Source organism: Hyperoodon ampullatus (genome assembly GCF_949752795.1).
Source record: "Hyperoodon ampullatus genome assembly, chromosome: 14".
Lineage (NCBI taxonomy): Eukaryota > Metazoa > Chordata > Mammalia > Artiodactyla > Ziphiidae > Hyperoodon > Hyperoodon ampullatus.
This window is the reverse complement of record NC_136927.1, coordinates 19,149,023-19,172,034: the sequence shown is the minus strand read 5'-3', so window position 1 is coordinate 19,172,034 and position 23,012 is coordinate 19,149,023. Positions and strand designations below refer to the sequence as shown.

Genomic DNA, 23,012 nt, shown 5'->3' with positions numbered 1-23,012 from the left:
CCTGCTGCGGCCTATGTTCATATTTTCTCATCAGAAATTAAGGGGGATTGGGTGGGATTGACAGGTACCGCTGCTGTATTTAAAATGGGTAACCAACAGGGAGCACAGGGAACTCTGCCCAATATTATGTATCAACCTAAATGGGAGAAGAATTTGAAAAAGAATAGATGCATGTATATGTATAACTGAATCACTTTGCTGTACACCTGAAACTGTCACAGCATTGTGAATCAACTATACTCCAATATAAAATAAAAAGTTAAAAAAATTTTCTTTTAATAAAGATAAAAAAATAACAAGAACATCAAATGTTCTACAAGGGAAAAAGAAAAGAAATTAAGGGGATTGGAAAAATTGTTTAATTATGTTATACACCTAAAATGAATACGGTATATGTCAATTGTATCTCAACAAAAATTAATTTAAAATTTAATTTAAAGGGGAATTAGAATACAGGCTTACCCTCAGTGGAGGCAGCTCAGACCGAAGCTGCCTATGGAGGTGTAGGTGTGCCCAGCCCGGGCACTGCCTCATTTTTTTATTGGTTCGTTTTGGTTTTTTAAGCTTTTGCATTAAAGCAGACACTTCATCATATCTGTTGCTTCCCCCAATGAAACCATTATTCTGTTTTGAAAAGTGCAGTGAATGTGCTGGGCTTTTGAAATTAAGAGGAAGGCCAGCCAGAGCAGAAGGTGACCCGAGGACCTCATCATGCGCCCAGCTGGAGGGAAAGATGTGACCCTAATTATTAGAAAACCAGTCCCCTTAAATGCGCACATTTAGATTAGGACCCTGGCAAGAAAATGGACTTAGTCTAATTGTCTGCCTTACATATTCCTAAATGAAGGGCTCACTAGTTTACTAAAAACTTGTTAATACAGTGATTCCTTTAAGCCTCGTAACCAACTCAAGGTTGGTACATTTGTGTAGATTTTGTTCACGTTTTGCAAATTCAGGAATGGAGGCCGAGACGTATAAAGTGACTTGCAGAAGGTTATGCTGCTGGTAGGTAGGGGAGCTTGGATTCAACCCCCATCTCCTCTCGGTTGTCTGCTCATTCCCACCAATCTCACTTCCTGGGAGGTTGTAATTCACTTTGAATGGATTCACTTGAATGCCACCCCCAGAATTCTAAGCCTCAAATTTGTTCGGAACAGGCGTCTACTGATGCTCAGAAGTCTTTTCAAGAAGGCCACTTGGGTTTCTCTGCTTCAGAAAAAATCTAGTCCTGTCCTCCTTCCCCACAGCTTCTGAGGGAGAGAGCTTTGAACTAGGAGGTGGGAATTTAAAGCCTAGATTTACAGAATTCCATCCTGAAAACAAGGAAGTTGGAAGAGGTATTTCACTGGTTTAACCCACGTAGAATTAGAGCCATCATTCATCTGCGAAAAATAACCACAGGAATGCATGTATATATGCGTTTCGTGTTTGGATACAGTGCTAAACTTCTTCAGAGAGCGGTTCTTCGGTTGCATAGAGAAAAGCCAATGAAAAAACCGAATCGCTCTCCCCCACTGCCACTTTGTCCATGTGCTCCTGTCACAGCCCTGTAGGTCAGCACTTTCTAGGTGAGCATACAAATGATAAACAGTCTCAACGATGAAAAGCTGCCCGTCTAAATGGTTGTGCCCTATCGTGGAGAATTTGAATTCTGTTTAGACCACTCATTAAAGCACTGCCACGCGAAGCCCTGACGTTTAGAGGTTCTTCAGTAAGAACCTCTTGGTTGATTGACATCAGCTTTGCTCTTCTGATTGGAGGAGGAGATGAGTTCCCATGAGAGCCAGCGCTTTCTTGATTCCAGGGCCACATACTGTGTTTCCCTTGTGGGGACCTCTCCACCCCCGACTCTGCAAAAGTGGTACATGGAGGGACAAACAACTGCTTTAACAAAGTGTGTACACTGCTTGGCATCTTCCTCGAAAGCCCAGGATTGGTGACTTCATGGACAGAGTAAGGTGTACTCCCCACCAGTGTGTCCAGCCCTGTAAGGTACTGACAGGTGCGACATCACTTATCATCCCAACACGTGCTGCCCATTGGTGGGTTTTCACATCACACCACTCTTGCTTCAGTCTCTTTCAACCAATGGGAGAACTTAGTCCAAACTTGCTGGTCGTGAAATCTACGCTTTGCAGAACTTGTTGCGTTTTTGTGGTTAGTGTTTTGATTTTATTCAAGCAAAAGAAGTTTTACTTCTGATTTGATGTTAATCTTGGGAAATCCCTCTGTGTTCAAGTCTTGTTTCAAGAAAAACAAAATTTTTCCAACTCCAAAAATGTTAGCAATCCCAAACTTTCTATTTCATTCAAATTGCCCATAGACGATCAACAGAGATACAAATAAGCCAACTGTATTCCTAAAAGTCAATAATGAAAAACAAGACAATAGATTGTTTTACTTTCTTTAATAGCTGTCAAAATGTGTATTTTCTCTGAAGAGCATTTCAATTATTTGAAGAAACAGTATCCTTAAGCACGATTCCAACATATTTCAAAGACAACATCAATTTACTTATGTGTGTGTGTGTGTGTGTGTGTGTGTGTATGTTTTTAATAGAGAAATGATACTGAAATGTGTTTAATCACCAGAGAGCATAGCATGAATAAGAAAGGAGATCTGAAATCATTCCTTGGGCGTTAAACAATTAAAACTACTTTGCTTCAGATCTTTTTTTTTTTTTTTTAAATGAAAGTTGTGGCCAGAGAGGCATATTGGTGCCAAGTTAAGATTAAAACCTTGACTCTGACTTCTGATCTAGTCCTTGTGTCCATATCACCTGCGAGGAGTCGGTCTCTTTGTACGTTAACAAAGGGTAGAGAGAAGGACAAAGACTGACCTCCTGCAGCATAGAAAAAGAATGCCTGTAGTATTTTTGAAAATTAGTTTAAATAGATAGAAGAGCGCAGCAAGAAGCCCCTCTTATTCTCCATGGGGCATCATTTGTTGTCTAATTTTTACTTCAGGGCGTCAGCATTGGGTTCATTATGTCATATCAAGTAAAAGAAGGTTCACAGCCCTGGAGTTAAGAATCTCTGCCCAGGAGTCGCTGTCTCTGTGATGCTCTGAGCAAGGGAGCCGTCCGAGAGCTCTGCTCTTGCGGTGGGAAAGGGGGATGACGTCACAGAGTGTGAGGCGCACTGGGAGGGCCAGGCGGACCGAAAGGGAAGCAGCAGAATCTTTGACGCTGGTTCCATTACTCTGCGCCACAGAAAGGCTGGCTCTGATTGGCTGTCTTGGTGAGGCCAGACCCCGCAGAGGAGCCCTCATCCTCCTGGCCTCATCCCAGCCTTGCCTGGTTGGCCCAGCCTCCCGACAGGGACTGCATCCTGCAGGGCCAGCCCTGGTCCCGCCACGGACACGGCGTCCATGCGGGAGGTTCTCACTTATCATCCAGCCCCAGGGGCTTCTTTGAGAAACCGGAAGTCACAACCCACCACCTCTGTGGAGTAGAGAGTATGTATTAAATGCATCCTGTGTTTTTAGTAGAACCAAGTGACAGCCTCCGCAATAGTTTAAGAACACTTTTATGCAGAGGATCCCTTAAACCCCCTTACTGCCTCGGGAGGCCCCGTATAGTATCCTCAGGTTTATAGATAAGGAAACAGAGCCTAGTGTCTTCAAGCCAGGATGCATGTAGGGCCGAAGCCAACTCCTGTGGAGGCCTTTCTGTCCCTCCTGTGGAGGCCGCCACACCAGAGGGTCCTCCCGTCCACCCACGTGACTCCTCAATGATGGCCTCAGCCTGGATCACCAGCCCAAGGCCGAGCTTGCCAGATCTCTACCGTATAAAAACGTCCCCCCCCGGGACTTCCCTGGTGGCGCAGTGGTTAAGAATCCGCCTGCCAATACAGGGGACACGGGTTCGAGCCCTGGTCCAGTAAGATCCCACATGCCACGGAGCAACTAAGCCCACGAACCACAGCTACTGTAGCCCGCGTACCTAGAGCCCACGCACCGCAACGAAGAGTAGCCCCCGCTCGCCGCAACTAGAGAAAGCCTGCAAGCAGCAACGAAGACCCAACTCGGAAGGAGGCCCCTAGCACTGTTCACACTCAAGGGACGAGGGTAGAATTAAGTGCCAGCTCCCTGAGGCCGGAGGGGCTGCATAAATTCTTTAGAATTGTTCTGTAAGGAAGATGGGTCTCTTCTCCACTGCCTTCATTTTTTTTTTTTGCGGTACACGGGCCTCTCACTGTTGTGGCCTCTCCCGTTGCGGAGCACAGGCTCCGGACGCGCAGGCTCAACGGCCATGGCTCACGGGCCCAGCTGCTCCACGGCATGTGGGATCCTCCCGGACCGGGGCTCGAACCCGTGTCCCCTACATCGGCAGGCGGACTCTCAACCACTGCGCCACCAGGGAAGCCCCCACTGCCTTCATTTTTAACAACCTTTTACTAGAAGGCACTGAAAGAACTCTGGTGAATTTCGTCCATAAAACATTGCATGAATGTAGCCGATACGTTTACAGAATGCCCTTCCTAGAAGCCCACCAAAGCGAACAAAAATATACGTGAATGATCGACCACCACCCCAGTGCTTGTCATTTTTATGTTGGTCGTCTCTGCTGGGCTGATCTTCCTTTAAGCGATAAAGCATCCTTTATCATTTATTATTTAAGGGCCGACAGATACATTGCTGACAATCCTTAAAGCAAACCCAGGTTACAGGACATCCCTGCAGGGGCCTCTGGTGGCTGCCCCACACCCGAGCAAGGGGCTCATCAGTAGAGTCACACTTTCTGGATTCTGCAGGGCTAAGGAGAAGAAACATAGTTTTCATGTAGCCACCCCAAGGAAGGATTTTCAGTTCCATTCAGAGGTCACCTGTGGAACACACGCTACATGTGGGCCTTGGGCTCAGGGCTGCAGGCAGCTCACCCCAGGTCTGGTGTGTGGAGGGCTTCTCCAGGAGGGAGGTCAAGTTTCCTCTGTGCCATGCGTTGCAGATGCAGCAAAGAGCTCCGAGGATGGAGCAAGGGGGAGCCGTGTGGGGAGGCAGGCAGGCAGGCAGGCAAGGCTTCCTGGGGATCCCTGTCATCTGGGAACGTGAGGAGCCTGCCGGGCACAGGGAACAGTGTGAGGAAAGGCACAGAGGGCCGCTGGCTTCAGCGAGAGCCTGGGCTGCTCATTCGTGGGGATGTGGCGGGAAGAAGGGATGGAGGGCAAGTCAGGGCCCATCCCTGGAGCTGCCTGAGCCTTGGAGGTGCTGGAGAGCATTTTAGACAGATCGCCCCAGGCAGGGTAAGAGCCACACTCTTCAACAGTCGCTCCAGCCCAGGTACCCGCCAGTCAAATCAGACAGTGGCCAAAAACACCTGAGGCTCCGTGTGACAGGCCGGGGGCCAGGGGCCTGGAGTGGGCCGACACAAGGCAGGGGCAGCAGCGTGACCCAGGCCCTCTGCAGCTGGTTGACCAAAAAGTGTTGGTGATGAATTAAACCCACCCTCATTCCATACGCTTGCTCATCTGCCGTGGGGCCGGGGGCCGTCTGTTCCCATCGCTCTGAGACACACAGCTGCCCGAGACACTCAGCTCATCTGTGGTTTTGAGCTGTGAGCTGGGGTCGGAATGAGGTAGTGACAAGACACTGGGAGTTTCGGGGCAGGAAAACCCCGAGGGCCAGACTTCAGATCTTCTGTCCTTGAACCTGTGGATGGGAGGGGCTGCGGAAGAGTAGGAAGACAGGAGAGAGAAAGGTGTACACTTGTCCTTTGGTGTCTGAGGGGGGTTGGTTCTAGGACCCCCGTGAATACCAAAGTTCGAGGATGCTCAAGTTCCTTATATGAAATGGTGTAGTATTTGCATAGAACCCACGCATATGCTCCCTATACTTTAAATCATCTCCAGATTGCTTATAATGCCCAAAACAGTGTAAATGCTATGTAAATAGTTGACCCATACAGCAAATTCAAGCTTTGTCTTTTGGAACTTTCCGAATTATTTTTTCCAGAATATTTCCATCCACAGTTGGTTGAATCCACTGATGTGGAACCCGCAAATACCAGGGAACTGACTGTACAGGAAGCCAGGCGACTTTTCTATTCATCAAACCAAGTAAACCACAGTTAATACAGAAAAAAACCAAACCAAACAGGCATGAATCAGTAATCCTGGTGTCCTTTATCAAAGACATACACTTCATCATGGAAAGGAACAGAGGGAACCGGTGATTCTTGCCCACTTACTAGGTGTCAGGTGCGTACGAGGTGCTCATTATGTAGGTCTCCCCCAGTCCTCCCGACAGTCCTATCAGGAAGCTGTGAGTGGTCCCATTTTACAGATGAGGAAGCTGAGGCCTGGAAAGCTCATCTTCTTCCCTCCGGGCTGCAAAGTAGAAAACCGCTCGTTTGGAGTTCACATCTGACCCGAGGGTCACTGGGACACAAGGTGGTCTGTCTGCTTTTCATAAGTAGTTTGTACAGAGGGTTAGACAGGTGTTCCTGTGGCTGCCTTGGTGTCACATCTCAGCTTGCTGAGAAGGGTGAATACATTTTCCGATGAAAGGTAGGAGGTGGAGGGGACAGGGGGTGGTTTAGAGTAAGTGCTCAGGCTGGACTGTGGTTTTAAGTCCCAGCTTGGCTGCTGCTGAGCTGTGTGTGCTTGGTCACGTGTCTTAACCTCTCTGTGCCTCTGCTTCTTCACCTGCAGTAGGGTTACCAGACACTGTTGTGCCCGCCCCACTGACACTCACTCCCCTGCTGGATTTCCAGCTGCCAGCACCTGCAGCATTTTCCCGACACTTTCTGGTGCCACCAGAGCCCTAGTCCAAGGCGGATGGAAAGGCTGGGGGATTAAAGCCCACCCCACCCTGGGGAAGCCACCCTCAGGCAGGGACTGAAGGGAGCAGGTGTGTGAGTCCCCCAGCCGCCTCCCTGGGGGGGCCAGCTCTGAGGCACCCCTGCGCTGCATCTCCTCCCAGTGGTAACTGGTTAACAAAGCACTCGGCGTTGGCCGCCTCCCCCCATCTGGTACCAATGCTTCCTGGACTCCCCTCCCAGGGGAACCACTCACATCCTTTTGTGTCTGGGTGGACTTCTGGGAGACCTCAAATGAAGACAAATAGGGGTTATGTACTCATGTCAGTGGAAGGGTAGTTTAAAAACGTGTGAAGTACATAAAAGTGCTTGGAATGCACTGAGTTGACATCAGCCCTGATCTTTAATCCAGCTGTGTAGCCAAAGGAAACTGTTAGCACAGAAAGAAAGAACCAGCTCGTTTTGCCCTTCTTGTACAGAGCAAGGCCCGTTGTGCCATCTCCTGGCTTCTTTGCAGTAGGAATGGCCAGGTTCTCCACCGTCCAGGGAAAGTCATTTGACTGCTAAGCCTCGTGTCCATCTGCAAAATGAGGATGGCGCTTGTTCCTCATCAAAGGGCTGGAGCAAGGGCTAAGATATAGCTCGGGCATCCGTACAGCCCCTTGTAACAGGAACTGTGCAAACAGACACCCATCAGTATTAGGGATGGCAAACATTTGCATTTCACAGTTTGAGTTCCCTACAAAAAAGGCCCACCTCTTGCCAAAAAACATTAGCTTCTATTTCTTCTACTTTACTTTCTCGAAAGGATAATCAGAATGCTAGAACTTGAATACACCAAGAGGCTGTTTGACCTAACTTCATTTTTTTTTTTTTTTTTGCGGTATGCGGGCCTCTCACTGTTGTGGCCTCTCCTGTTGTGGAGCACAGGCTCCGGACGCGCAGGCTCAGCGGCCATGGCTCACGGGCCCAGCTGCTCCGCGGCATGTGGGATCTTCCCGGACCGGGGCACGAACCCGTGTCCCCTGCATTGGCAGGCGGACTCTCAACCACTGCACCACCAGGGAAGCCCCTAACTTCATCTTTGATCTTTTGTCAAGCAGGTTGTGACCTGCATCTTTGGACATCATGTTGTTTAGACTCTGGATTCTGTTAGAGTCCCCGGAAAATGCTGAATATTATTTTGTTTTATTTTGACAATCGGTCAGGTTCAGAGTGCTGCTTCTGTCTTGCCTGCCATGGGTGAGGAGATGGCGGTTGAGAAGTTCCAGGCGGTGACGGTGAGAGGTGAGGTGGGGTCACATGGCCAGAGTCACTGAGAAAGATGGAGACGGGCGGGCTGCCAGGCCACCTCCTCGCACCCTTTCTAAGACACGCGCCTTCTCTGGACTTCATCTTCTGGGCTCTCGCATCCCCTGCGGCAGCAGTGGGTGAGCAGAAAGTGTTCAGACGAGCTGCTGAGTGATCCTGTCCTGTGATGGTTCCCTGTCTCAAGTCTGACTTTCTCTGGAATCTGTGCTGCTGATCAGAGTGAAGTAACAGACGTTAGGCTTCTGTCCTCATTCCTAAGAGGGGGGCGGTCACTTCACAGCACCAGAGGCCGACACATTTAACTCTTGCTGTAAATCACGGTGTTGGGTCGCACGAGGGCAGGGATCTCCAAGCCGACGCTCCTTACTCTTCCCTTCTATGGATGAGCTTTGGGGCCAGTTGACAGGATCTCTATAAATATTTTCAGAAAATGTATTTCCAGTGGGTGATTCAGTTAGCAATTGGTTTCTAATATTCAAACTGTTGTAGCTCAAGCAGTTCTCCAGTATCTTCTTGTGTCTATGTTTGTAAATAAGCCCAGTTGACGTAACCAGAGTTCTTGGGTTTGAATCCTCGCTACCGCTCCTGCTACCTGTGTGGCATCTATCTCCCTGGGTATCAGTTTCCTCATCTATAAAATAAATCATAGTCCTCCCACCACGGGTGTGTTGGAGGACCTGAAAAATCAGTGCCTGTAAAGTGCCTACAACAGCATTATTCTTGGGTTTAAAGCAACCGGAGATGGTAGAAAAAAACAGACAGTAGTCATTTATAAGCCACGTTGACCGATGTGTTCTTACCTTTTGCTTGGAGCTAGCCCACGTTCTGAAAGATTTTCTGTTCCTTTTGTTTCCTAAAATCATGTTTCCCTCTTGCTTCATGAGCAGAACCTTTTTTTCCTATTGGAGAGAACCAGTTGGGTACTGGGTCCCTGTCATTTGGCCTTTTTTTTCTATTCATCACGTTTATTAAGGATTTGTGGGGGTAAAGAGAGGTAGTTAGGAATAAAGTCCTGAAAAAGAATGCAGAGAGGGCTTCCCTGGTGACACAGTGGTTGAGAGTCCGCCTGCCGATGCAGGGGACACGGGTTCGTGCTCTGGTCTGGGAAGGTCCCACATGCCGCGGAGAGGCTGGGTCCGTGAGCCATGGCCGCTAAGCCTGTGTGTCCGGAGCCTGTGCTCCGCAACGGGAGAGGCCACAGCAGTGAGAGGGCCGCGTACCACAAAAAAAAAAAAAAAAAAAAAAAGAATGCAAAGAGACCAGTCTTCCTTATTTCTAAATTACGGCCTTTAAAGAACGTACTAAGTTTGTTTTTGTTTTTTTCATTTGGGGTTTTAAGGGAATGGGCACATGGCAATGGGTTGTAGGTTTCAACCCTCCTAGCAGATTTCCGCAGGCCCATTTGCTCCTAAGAGTGGAGTTTATGGCACAACGGCCAACGTCCCTTCCCTGGGGACAAGGGTGAGTTGCTCAGGGGACCCATTCATCCGGCTGATGACGAGCTTTCTGCTGTCGTCCCCAGAACAGCACACAACATTTTGGAGATGATTTGTGTGCATGCTTTGGCTCAGAGGTGACCAGCCTTGCTCGGAAGTTAAAAGTTGCCCTTGGGGTTCAAGGTCTCTAGGTGTTTTCTGTTGGTTTGATTTATCCACATGGCTCTTGAGGTTTAACTTATATCCACAAAGTGTGCGAATCTCGAGTGCTCAGCTTGACAATGTTCACATCTGTAGCCACCACCCGGATCCAGACATCAACCGTCTCCATCCCCCCAGCAGTGCCCCCCTCAGCCCTGGTTATTCCTAAGGTCGACTGCCATCCTGACCTGTCATCGTAGATTGGCTTTGCCTGCTCTTGAACTTTATGTATAAATGACGTGCTAAAGGAGACACTCTTCTGTGTCTGGCTTCTTTCACGCAGATTGTATCTTGCAGACTGAGCCAGTTGTGTCTGGAGCAGCAGTGTGCTCTTTCTCACGGAATGAATCTTGTGTTGTCTGAATTCCATTTTCTGAATTCCATTGTACGAATATATCCTTGCATCCATGCCACTGGGATGGGCCTTGGGTGGTTTCCAGTTTGGGCCTGTTATGAGTAACACTGCTGCCAACCTTCGTGTGCATCCTGGTTAGTGATTGACATGACTTTCAAGCCCCTTGGTGACCTCGTTCCTGCAGAGAGGTCACCAGGAATGTAGCTTCAGAACCTTTGGATAGAGGAATAAACTGGTGAATGTTTATGAAACACCATGAACTTTAGAACTAAGAAATCATTGACTTTGAAAAGCAGGATGTTGGTTGTATGGCCTTGAGCAAGCCATTAGGCATCTCCAAGCCTCAGTTTCCTCATCTGTAAAAAGGGCATAATTGTCGTATTATGCAAAAATAATAGAGGTATTGTAAAAATTAGACAAGATAATGATATAAAGTACTTAGACAGAGCCTAGCCCAACTGAGCCTAGCCTAACATTAAGCCTAGCACTCAATGTTAATTGCTGTGATTGACTTTTCATCATAGTGACCATTTGGGGTGAAATCAAAGATGCTGTATGACTTTATAAAAGTTTATTAACACAACGTAACCGATGCAAACCAAGTAATTTGTTATAATGCCAGATGTGAAGTGAAAATGCTGTTCTGTTGTTCTTCTTACTTCATAACCTCTTTTGCTTCAACCTTGATTTCTGTGGGTATGTCTGGTTTAGATTTCTCTCTGTCCCTGATCTTCTAATAATAGGTGATAATTTGGATTCAATGTGATCTGAACTACGTCAGGAATTCCAAAGGCCAGAGAGGTAACTCGGCTATTTCCACAGATCTGTGGGCTTCCAAGATGAAATCACATCCAAGCGTCATGTATTAGGTGTGGTTGCTACCCGTGGAGCTTTGATGAGAATGTGAAACATTTGAGATGGAAAAGTGGGTGTGGGAGAAGCAGAGAGCTTCTCACAGTACAGACCATCTTCAGACCAGACCTCCAGATTCATGGTCCTGGTCATAGTACTGTCAGCCAAGAAGGCTACTCCATTGGGCAAAACCATTCCAAGAGAGAGGGAATACTAATGCCTCCCACACCTAAAGGTGTTTCCTAACTCTGAACAGAAACACACTTCAAGACTTTAAACATGTTTATTTTGAAGTCATTTCAGACGTACAGAAAAGGTGCAAAAAGGGTATGAAGAAATCATGTCTGCCCTTTACCCGAATTCCCCAGTGTTAATGCTTTGCCACACTTGCTTCATTCCCTGCCTTTCTCTCTGTTTACACACGTGCGCGCGTATACACACACAAACACGCACACATATGCACACGTTCTCTTTTATCTAAACCACGAGAGCGGGCTGTAGGCGCTGTGTCCCTTTATCCCAAAATACTCAGTGGGTATTTTCTAAAAACAGGGACATCGTGTTACAAAACTGCAGTGAAATTAACTTTCATTAACTTTCACGGAAGATTCATTCTGTGAAAAAGAGCACACTTCTGCTCCAGACACGGCTGGCTGAGTCTCCAAGATTCAATCTGTGTGAAAGAAGCCAGATTCACTGTTAACAATATTATCTAATCTGCAGACTTTATTCAAATCTCATCTAATGCCCCACTCATGTCCTTTATATATAACAAATGACATAAAGACTTTTTATGGTCCAGAATCCAATCCGAGATACCATGTGTATTTAACTGAATTTTTTTTCGTCAGGAAATATTTTAAGGGAGCTGGAACCCTTGCTCTTAGCAGATCCTTCCTTTAACATAACACATTTGCTTAACTGTCCACTGGACCCTCAGGGGAAGGACTGGGTCGAAAGAATGTCTTCTAGAATATTCACCTGTGCTTATGGGTGAGGAGGTGTAAAAGCAGTTAAAGCCAAGTATATTCAATTGTATGGACTGCATGCAAGAGAGACTGTTAGGGAAGATTCATTCTTCCTGGCTCTACTGAAGAGAAAAGGTTGGCGCGTGAGTGACGTGGCGCTAAATTTTGGCTGGTTGGGTGTGTAGTTCGGATGCGTCTGCCCAATAACCAATGCACTAAGTTGCAGGTGTCCATTCCCAGAAAGCAGACCTTGCATTCCTTCATTCTTCAGACAATGGTCACAGTAGCTGTGCTTTCTTTGGCAGATGTGGTATTGGAAAAAGCCATGCACAAGTGCATCTTGAAGCCCCTGAAGGGCCACGTCGAGGCCATGCTGAAGCACTTCCACGTGGCCGACGGCTCATGGAAACAACTCAAGGAGAACTTGCAGCTCGTGCGGCAGAGGAATCCACAGGAGCTGGGCGTCTTTGCCCCTACCCCTGACTTTGTGGACGTGGAGAAAATCAAAGTCAAGTTCATGACCATGCAGAAGATGTATTCACCAGAAAAGAAAGTCATGCTGCTGCTGAGGGTCTGCAAGCTCATCTACACTGTCATGGAGAACAACTCAGGTGAGGAGGCCACACCGTCCGGGCTCTCGGCCTCACGATGGGGCTGGGACATGTCAGGCTTTCTGATTCCCAACTGCTCTTCCTTTCAGTTTCTTGACTTCACCAAGTGGCTCACAAAAATACAAGTGTTACTCTGGTGTCTGGCAAATTAGTCCGCATGCAACAGACAGCACCAAAAGAGTAAGCGGAGGAGGGCAACAAGATTTTTGTACGATGCCAGATTATAAAAGATTTACTTCAGGGTAGTGGATACAGAGTCAGTCTTGGGAGTCTGAGTTCAGATCCCAGCTCTGCGAATGTGTTCATTAACTGTGGGGCTTTGGCCACCATAATCAACCTTCCAAGCTGCGGTTCTGCGCCTGTCGTGGGTATGACCCCATCCTTCCTCCTAAGGTACAGATTAGATGGGACAACGCATGCATAGCCCCAAGCATGGTGGAAATATTTATGATTATTCCTGTTGTTACTATATTTTGGCCACTGAGGGTTTGTGTCGGTGATTTACAGCATCTGTCAGAAACTTGGAGCATTCAGCTATAATGTGGCTTCATCGTAGCCATTTCATTGGCTCTCCCTTCTTTGCTCCAAACTGATGCAGTGTGGTAGGAATTCACATAAGTCAGCCCTCGGGTTTCCCCTGCGCTGCTTCTTGTAGGTGCAGGAGTGACCCTAATTCATGGGTAGCGATGAGTCCTACAGTGCTCCAGGTCTTGGGTGAGCCTTTTTAATTCCGTGGATGGTCACAACTTTTCCTCTGAGTGTAATCGCTTGATGCAGAAGCAGCGGAGAGAAAACACAGGCTCTGTTACCCATGGCTGGAGGAGGTTGCCGTGTGCAAGCACTTTGCAGATAGTTACGCAGAAACGTTAACACATGCGCTCCAGAGCTGGTGATTGCTGATGAACAGCACCTCTGCAGTTTTGAAGCATACTTCACACGCAAGAAATGTACTTTCTGTAGTCTGTGAAATCGTGTATAAAATGTCCCCCAAATTATATCTGCACAGGGTTCTGCTCTTCTCAGGCACAGTTTCTCAATCCCAGCACTAATGACATTACACCCGGAGAATTCTTCATTGTGAGGCCATCTTGCTTCCTGTAGGAAGTTTATCAGCATCCGGATGCCATGAAAAAATGTCTCCAGACAAAGCCAGACTCCCCTGGTGGGGATGGGGGGCAGACAAAGTCACCCCTAGTTGAGAATCTGCATTGTCATAAAAAGTAACAGTAAAGACTAAACATTTTTCGCCAGATATTAATCGTATATATCTATTCAATGTACACTGAATGAGTACATTTAGCTCACATTGAAGACAAAGTTATTCCTTGCTTGAGTTTGGTTCTGTCACTAAGTTTTGATTACTTTGCACAGAAAGCAACAGGAAACAAGACACAAAGGAGCAACAGCATTAAGTAGACACTTCCGCAAATGGTTTATCGTGTCACTTGCTAAAAAGTTTAAACTCTTTCAAAGTACTCCGTTCTATTGCGTAGGTTGATGAAAATCATGGAAATGGGGAGAAAATCTTCCGTGTGTTCATTGACTCAGACATTCATTCTGAAATTGTGAGTTAGGGTTGGTCTCTGACGTAGGCAGTGGGGAGAGGCCCAGGCCCTGTAGGATTCCAGAAACACCCATCTCTCTTTATGAATAGCTCACTTCCCCAGCATGACTCCTCGCTGTCTAATAAAAGCAGCAAGTAGGATATGAAAGGAAGAAATGTTGATAAAAATATCCCCGTCTGTCTCCCCCTTTCTTCCTACTCCAGGGAGGATGTATGGAGCCGATGACTTTTTACCGGTCCTGACCTATGTCATAGCCCAGTGCGACATGTTGGAACTGGACACAGAGATTGAGTACATGATGGAACTCCTGGACCCATCCCTGTTACACGGAGAAGGTAACAGGCTTTTGAAGAAGTGGGAGGGTCTGGGTGCTTTTCTTCGGTTTCATTTTCTTTTTTTTTTAAATTGAAGTTCACGTGACATAAAATTACCATTTTAAAGTGAACAATTCAGTAGCATTTAATACATTCACAATTTGGGGCAATCCTCCACCTCTTTCCAGCTCCAAAACATTTTCATCCCCCAAAATAAAACCCCAGGCCCATTTGGCACTTATATGGGTGCTTTTTTGACATCTTCAGGGTTAACGGCCATTTTAATTTTGTTCATTTATAAGAACGTGCTGACATTTTTCAGATTACAAAAGTAATACATGTTCATCGCAGAAAATTCAGAAAAGTCAGAAAAACACACAAAAAGGCAACCCTGCCATAGTTATACTTCACTGAGATTGGTTAAGTGCAATCAAAAATACCGTTCAGTAGAATAAATGCAATTTTTTAGAAGAAATGGTTTCTTTGATTCCAAGGGGAAGCTATAAACTTTCGTTGGAGAATAATTCCAGTGCCGGCACAACCGCCCGCTGTCAGCGAATCAGACAAAACCCTGTCTTTTGTTTTCATCTTTATTTTTTAAATTTGGTTTTCAAGACGAAAACAGCATTAATTTTCTTTTCTATTTAAAAAATAGAATCTGCTCATCATTAACATAAAACTACAGAGGAGTAAAATCTGGGCAGTTTGCTTTCGATTTACTTTGTCCGTTCAGTCTCCTTCTTGTATCCACATGTCTTCGCGGGAATTCCTGTCCTTACACATTTATCACAGAAATAATTGGGGTGTTTGTCACTGTGATGCACAGGCTTGGAATAACTAGGACTTTTGTGTGACCTTGTCTTCTTAAAGTGGAGCAGATCGGAGCCTATTCATCCTTGTGCATCCTAACAGTCCATTTCCATGTGTCCCTGTTGGAGCCCAGATAGACCCTGAGTGATGAATTGTTGCATAACATGTTTTCTGTCTAGTGAGCTTTAGTCTGGGCTTGAGTAAAAAGGTCCATCCACATGCTGATGGGATTCCCCAGGGAATGCATCATCCCAGGATTTTCCCTGGAAGAAACTGCAGTGCAGTGTCACCCCCGAGTGTGTACATTCGTTCACTAAGTCCCCAGTGCCTGGCTTTCGTTCAGAGTGTCTGACCTCCAGGGAGCCCTGAGGGTCCCCCTTCCGTCCCTGTAGGGACAACGCTGACTCCAGACCAGTGATGAATATCTTCATCCTGTGAACGAGCCTCTCCATCCCTTTACCTCTCCCCCATTTATCGCCCCTTATTAATATTCACGACGCTGAGGCCAGACCCTCTGGCCAGACCCTGCCGGGAGCATTCCTCCCCTGCTCTGCCCTGGGATTTCCAGGAAGGGAGAAGCATGTGGCTCTGTCCTGGGACCAAGAGGAAACATACATCTGTCTCTGTCCCATGCTTTCTTTTCTTCCACTGCATTATTATTAGAATTTTATATGCATCTGGGATTTTTTTGAGCTTCAATCATGTTTAATTCTAGTAAAAAGTGTGCTGAACTCTTGGGGCTTTGGGGGAAGGGCATGCCAGTTTCCCTTAGAAAATTACCATTCTGCTGCTGACAGAGTGTGCTTAGGACAAACATACACTTACATCATGTGGCCTGAGGGTCGAGACAGCCACTTCCTGCCACCTTTCCCATCGTTTCCCCGGAGCGAGGCACTGCCCTGGCCACTATGTCGGTGACAGATGGGCGGGTGGCAGTCCTCAACTCCAGGAATCACAGAGAGAGACAAGGACCCAGCTAGCAAAACTACAGCACAGCCAGCAACCTCGGGTTTTCACTAGAGCCTGTCTCCACTCAGCCGTCTCCTGGTTTCTCGGCCTTCTTCCTGGGAGAGCAGGGTGGCCCCGTCGGGCGGCCGTGGTTGCAGACCAGGCCCGCCTCTCAGACCGGAGCTCTGCAGTCTGGGAGGAAGAGGCAGCCAAGCAGAGATGCACTGCCAGTCCAGCCCTGCATCCTGCCCTATTGCCCAAAGCCCTCTTTGGTTTGCGGGACGGCAGCCCACATCTGTTTTCTGCTGTTTAAGCAGGTAGTTTCATTTGCGGAAAAGGCGTCATAGAATCCCTTTTACGTGCACAGCCCTGCTGGCAGGGTTAGAGTTTTGCAGAAATTTAAACCTTCCTCTAATTGCATCCACATGTTGCAAAGTGTGGTCAGTTTTGTGCTTCCAGCATTTGGAGTTTTCTCCGTAGTGGCCTGAACTTTGAGCCATGGAGTCTAAAATTTGACGTTCAGAGGAAACAGTCCCCTCCCAAACTCAACTGTCATAGTCCTTCCAAGTCCGAGCTCCAATCCTGACACCTCCACAAGCCTCTCTTAAGTATTAAGTCCATATTGGTTTCTCCTGAAATCCTCTGTGTGGCATTTAAATTCCATACTACTGAGTTTCCCACTCAATCATGTGATTTGTTCATGGGGAAAATATTTAGTAAAAATCAGCCACTCAAAACGCTGTACTCCAAATCTCTGCCAGCGACCTGAAAGCCACAAAAGTGTGTTTCTTTCTCAGTATGAGTCACAGGGGGCGTTCAGCTCATTTCCTAGATGGTGGACCAGTTGCCATCTTGAATGTTGTCACCTGTTGACCAGAGAGAAAGTTCTTCAGGGTACTGTGTTAGCAGCTAAATACTTTGGCCATGAAAGAGATACTTGCAGACAAAACTCATTAAACCACAACTAACTTCTGGTCCCTGCATGAATAAACTGCCAATGTCCATTTTCTTTAATACATTTATAGAGCAGGGACTCTGATTCTAATTTTTACAAACCCACCCCTGCTCTGTACCTGGCTCACGGTGGAGATTCGATAGGTATTTGGACAAAGAATGTCTCTCAATTGATGATGTGCTGTGCCCAATTAGGGATTTTGTAATAAATGTTTGGAGCGCCCCCTAGTGTTTCTCTAGCACACAGCTTACAAGTTTCAGGAAGGCACCTAATTATAGTTTAAGACCAAACTGTGAACACATTTATGTCTCTCAGAGTGTTGTAAATCTTTTTAACACTCCCCCAAACATAAGACATCGTTCCCAAATGCACCAGCAAAGGGGCATCACTTGCTTTTCCTTGTAAATTACTCTTTACTAAATGTCGTGTTATGAGAGTCCCCAGGTAAGGGTAAGAAAGGGAATCAGGAGGGAGAAGTTATTTTGAAGAATCCATATTATTGTGAGCACACATGTATACTGTGTATTCCTTTCAAAGTGTATGGTTTACTCAAAATTTAGAAAAGAGTAATTCCTAAAGGAAAAGCCCCAAAGCAGGTGTTGCCAGAAGTAGGTGGATTCCTGTTCCTGTAGTAAAGGGTTCTGGACTCAGAAAGGTGGACCCTGCCGTCCTCACACGCCTCCCCACCTGCATCAGGCCCCAGCACCCTGATCTTTTCTGGCAAAGCATTTTCACAATTGTGCTTAGATAATAGAGATTCTGTGTGTCTCACCCGTTGGAATGGAAATTCCATCAGGGAAAGCAGGGCGTGGTCCGCGGTGGGCGGTGACCCAGGCCTGGGTCAGCCATACATCCATGGAGGCGGATGCAGGAATGGATGGGTTAGGATGTGCTCTCATGTGGCCCCTCAAGGAAATGCATGTGGAAGAGAAGGAGAAAATGCCAAACTGGACCTCCAACCCTGTGGGCCCCCAACTGTTGTCCAACTGGTAAACCCCTGGGGAACTCATTCTTTCCGCCCTTTCCAGGAGGCTACTACCTGACCAGCGCCTACGGAGCACTTTCCCTGATAAAGAATTTCCAGGAAGAGCAGGCAGCGAGACTGCTGAGCTCTGAGGCCAGGGACACCCTGAGGCAGTGGCACAAGCGGAGGACCACCAACCGGACCATCCCCTCAGTGGACGACTTTCAGGTACGTGGCCAGCAGTGGGGACAGACTCCTTCTGCCTCCTTTGTCCTTGGGAAGCAGAGCTGACTCATGGCGCACGCAGCTCAGGGCACCCGAGGGCCTCCCTTCGTCGGACCATCTGGTGGAAGAGGGATATTTTAAACCACCCTCTGACCTTGTTGTTTCACTTCTCTGTTTTCCTTAAATTAAAAGAATATATATATATGTGTGTGTGTGTATTTGGCCCAAGTTTTGCTGCCCTTAAGAAAACAGAGTCAAATTAGGGCAGGATTTCCTCCAGAATGTCCAGCGTGGATACTGACCACCTGAGCACACAGGAAGCCAGAAGGAAAGATGCTCTCAGCACAGGTGGCAGATGGGAGACTGGGAGGTGGAAGCAGCCATGTGAGGCCCTGCACTTGACCTGGTCTCTCTGAGAAGAGGGACACCTCTCCTCTTTCATCTCACCACCCCCCAAAACAGAAGACCCCAGCATCTCATCAGCAGCGTCAGCTCTGGCAGCTGGTCAGGGCCAGAGTTGAAGAGTGAACATCTGGGCCAGGTCCTGCCTGGATCCCCTTACAGAATTTTCTGTGCCCCTGAGCTGGTCCCTGGAAAGGGGGGTTCCCACAGAGCTTGCTTCCTAGAGAGGAGAGGCAGGTTGAGGCTATAGAAACCTTGACCCAACACAGGAACTCTTGATTTGCTCACAGTCTATGAAATGATGAGTAAGTCTGCAAGTGTCTTCAGATAATATTTCAAAAGTTTCAAATAGAATTATAAACCCCGACCGTGCTTTGTGTCCACGTGCCACGTGGTGAATTTCTAAGCAGGACGGATTTGCTCCATGTCCAGATTCACCTTCCTTGCCCTTTTTGCCTTTTTAATGCTCTGAAAACACTCAAAAGGTACATTTGGTTTAAAGCCACCCATCGTGGAAAGGCAAGGTCTGCAAGGTTTTCTCCAGGATAGGAGTGTTCCCAGAAATTCCTTCCCAGGCGCATAAATCTAAGGAGCAAGAAGGCATCCTATGCGCCCCCCACCCCTTAGATTGTTGAAGAACCGTCCACGTGTTGAGCGATTTAGCATCCGCAGGCCCTTGGAATGTGGCGACTGTTGGCCATCTGGGGAGGGGGTTCTTAAGACCACACAGCCTCTGGGGAGAAGAACGGAGGAAAGGAAAGAAGAAGATAAAAACGCATCCTTCCACTTCCCCACCTGCCATTAGCCCCTTCCCCCGGTCCCCTCTCTCCATCTGGAGCTTCTAACCTAGAACCCCCAGAGCCCATGCCTTGTGCACACCCCTCCCCACTGGCCTCACTCACCTCAGAGATGCACATCTTCTAAGAAGAGACCCAAGATGGGAATTGTCAGCCCTCAGCTTGGCTGTAGAAACCAAAGCCAGGAAGCAAAGCTGCACTTGGAACTCCTAAGTCAGGGTCACAGACACACACATCTGCTCACCCTGGAGAGGCAGCACACCTCACCTCAGTGGTCGAGACACCAGAACACTGGCCCTGCCACTCACTTGCTGTGTGGCCTTGGGCAAGTTCCTTAACCTCTCTGTGCCTCAGTTTCTTCACTGGTCAAACAGGGATAGTGTAGGCCTCCTTCACAAGGTTGTTTTTAGGAGTCAGTAAGTAAATGCAGTAAGTAAATGCATACCATGTGCTGAGGCCATGTGCTGAGGGGGTGGTATGGGAGAGAAGGGGTTGGTGAAACCAGGCATGTGTGTACCCGAAGGTGCCCTGAAATGTTCCAGTCCAAGAGCGTCGGTGTTATCATCCGTGTGCAGGGTGCACTGGCCTTCCCAAGAGCTCTCTTTTCTATCATCTGAGGAAACCCTCAGGGTAACCGTGTAGGACCCCCAGCAGAGAGCCCCACTCCCCATTACTCCTAAGTAGGGCGGCCAGATTTCGAAAAGGAAGATGTATTTGTTTTCTGTCTGAAAATCAGATTTAACTGCGCGTTCCCTATTTTATCTGGTAACCCCACTCCTGAGGAAGTAGAACTGCAGAATGACCCAGGGCCACAGAATCTCAGAGAGCCGGGCAGGAGCCTGGGATGCCCTGTACCTCGTCCGGGCCCCAGGTCTATTCTGTTCCGTGAAGCCGCTCGCCTGGTGCTGCTCACGATGCGGGGCCTGCAAACACCCCCCAGCCTGCAGCCCCCATCTCCATGGCACCGCCCTGCGCCCAGATGCGCCCTGCATCTCCCAGGCCTTTCCACAGAATCCACAACCCCTGCCGACTTTCCCACACAGCACTCAGAGCCACCTTGTGTTGGGTTGAACCATGTGAAATTGCCAGTGCGGGAGGGGAAGGATGGTCAACCGTCCGCAGTAGTTCGTGGTCCAGCCTAACGCCATCGCCCCTGCTTAGGCTTCATAAAAAGGAGTCCAAAGCGAATAGAACGTGTGCTCTTGTGTCTACATATGTTGATGTGTCTCCTGCTACTGACTCCTGACTCTTCTGACACGTGGTTTGTTTCTCAAGCTGGGAATAAACCCGGCCTCAGATCTGGTTGACACTCTTAACCAGGGATTTCTCAGCCCAGCTTTGCGAGAGGGACTGAAAGGTGAGAGCAGGGCTGAACGGACTTCCGCCTGCTTCTTGTACTGGGGACGAATTAAAGGACATTCAGTTGTGCTCCCCACCACCCCGTTTCACATCAGCCTCTTTCCCTGTACTTGGGGGCCTCGTGTCCTGACCCTGGACGTCCCGGCGAGGCTCACCTGTGAGGCCTCTCCCTGGCGTCCCCCGGTTCACCTGCACCATCTCGCTTCCTCTTCTGACGCCACCCTGCACCTCTCTTTCCACCTGCAGAATTACCTCCGGGTTGCATTCCAGGATGTCAACAGTGGCTGCACGGGAAAGACCCTCCTTGTGAGGCCTTACGTCACCACGGAGGATGTGTGCCAGCTCTGTGCCGAGAAGTTCAAGGTGGCCGAACCCGAGGAGTACAGCCTCTTCCTCTTCGTGGACGAAACGTGGCAGCAGCTGGCAGAGGACACATACCCTCAGAAAATCAAGGCTGAGCTGCACAGCCGGCCACAGTCCCACGTCTTCCACTTTGTCTACAAGCGCATCAAGAAGGATCCTTACGGCGTCATCTTCCAGAACGGGGAAGAAGAGCTCACCGCCTCCTAGGAGACATGCGAGGCTTCCCAGTGGTGCATCCAAAGAGGGGAGTTAGGAACCTGGCCTCTGGCTTCCACGTGCTTGTGCTTGAAAAGCAGTCACCTCCTTGGGGACCGCTCTGTTCAGTGACGGAGCCATCCACAGGCCGACTTGGCCAAGGGCACCTTTAGCCACGACGCCCAAGCACAGTAGCTGAGGTTCATGCAACAGTAGGATCCGTCCTTCAGAGATGGAGAACTGCATCTGATGGTTCAGGTGTCCCGAGATCGTCTGCTGCCTACCCCCAGCCAGGTACTGGGTTGGCTCACCTGTATGTATACGTACTGAAGAAACATTTAAGGTACAGGCTCTTCTCTTGAGTTCAACAGCAGGCGTTTGACAAGACTGTCCGATGCAGTGCATCAAGGACCTCTCAGTTCAGTGGGTGCCTCCATCCTTTCCTTCCTTTCTTCTTCTTCTTCTTTTTTTTTACAAAGAGCCTTTGCGTTTTTATATATTTCATAGAAATTTTTATAGCAGTTGCAGGTAAACTGTCAGGATTGGTTTTTAAAATATTTTTGTAACTTTAAGATATTCTATAATTATGCATGTGATTTTAACATTTAATATGCAAAAAGAAATCTCTTGCTGGATTTGAGAGTATTGCATTTTAAAAGTCTCTCTTCTGTAACTGGATGTTTGGGCAACTTTGTGGGGAGAGACTGCTGGGTTTCTTACAGCGACGTATTACTGACACTGGCCACAGAATGCCTTTGAAATCCAACGTACTGTCATTACCTTGTTCACGCTCAGTGGTATCGCGTTGTTTTGTGTTTTCACCAAGTGATGCTGGGGATCAGAAAAGAAATGAATGTAGAGAGAGGTCGAGAGGGAAATACAGACTCTAACAGAGGACTAAGGGGTGGAGTCTGCTGGTTCAGGCTCCTTGAAGGAAGTGGGAAAAGGAGATAAAAGGAACCACCTATGCTGAAAATACTGTAAGTATGCAGTGAGATTTGCAAAATCTGTCCCATGTTATTTGCTTTCGGAAGCAATTTTGAAAACCCCACGAGGCAAAAAAAAAATAAGAACACCACTTTTTTTTTCCTTTTCCACATAAATCAAAACTAACAGCATCAAATTATTTTGGGCAGAAACCACGTATTGTGAGTTTCATTGAGTTAAATAAATGCCATTTGGAAGGGAGTTTGCAAATGCACCAAAAAGCCCATCTGTGCTGTAGAATGTGTGGCGAAGTTAAATTTCTGTTTTACGAAACCTGTTTGGGCGGGGCCTGGGGCGGGGCCTGGGGAGGGGCGGTTTGCACAGAGGATGAGGGTCTCGTATCAACGTAACAAAGGTAGTTACAAAAACATGTTATTGTACTGTGTAAGGATGCGTAGTCATCTAATTTTGTTGGCTTTGTACCTTGTACCTTTTTAAGCTTTTGCTGTACATCTGGAACCCTCAACACATACTGTGTTGTACTTCCTTTTGTAAATGATTTTTTAATGGAATTTTGCACATAATACATTGTAATACTGTGCGATAATCATGTGTGAAAATAATTCTTGAAATATTCTTCAGTTGTCTTTTTCCTTTGAGAAGCAGAATGTGATTATGCACCAGAGAATGTTATGTA

At 47.7% G+C, this 23,012-nt stretch overlaps 1 protein-coding gene across 3 annotated transcripts in view; it reads left to right on the top strand.

Moving 5' to 3' along the window:
* The window catches only part of RIN2 (Ras and Rab interactor 2), a gene marked incomplete at both ends in the record, with an annotated part of 102,572 nt that extends 81,172 nt beyond the window's left edge, over positions 1-21,400 (top strand). For 2 of the 3 annotated variants that reach the window (XM_079718313.1, XM_079718311.1), the window contains 4 exons: positions 12,186-12,491; positions 14,260-14,391; positions 18,112-18,275; positions 21,077-21,400. In XM_079718313.1, coding sequence (XP_079574439.1) covers positions 12,186-12,491; positions 14,260-14,391; positions 18,112-18,275; positions 21,077-21,400 — 926 coding nt within the window. Of the gene's footprint in view, positions 1-12,185; positions 12,492-14,259; positions 14,392-18,111; positions 18,288-21,076 lie in introns of all 3 variants that reach the window. The other variant, XM_079718312.1, reaches the window with a different exon arrangement.
* Between the last annotated feature and the right edge of the window lie 1,612 nt (positions 21,401-23,012).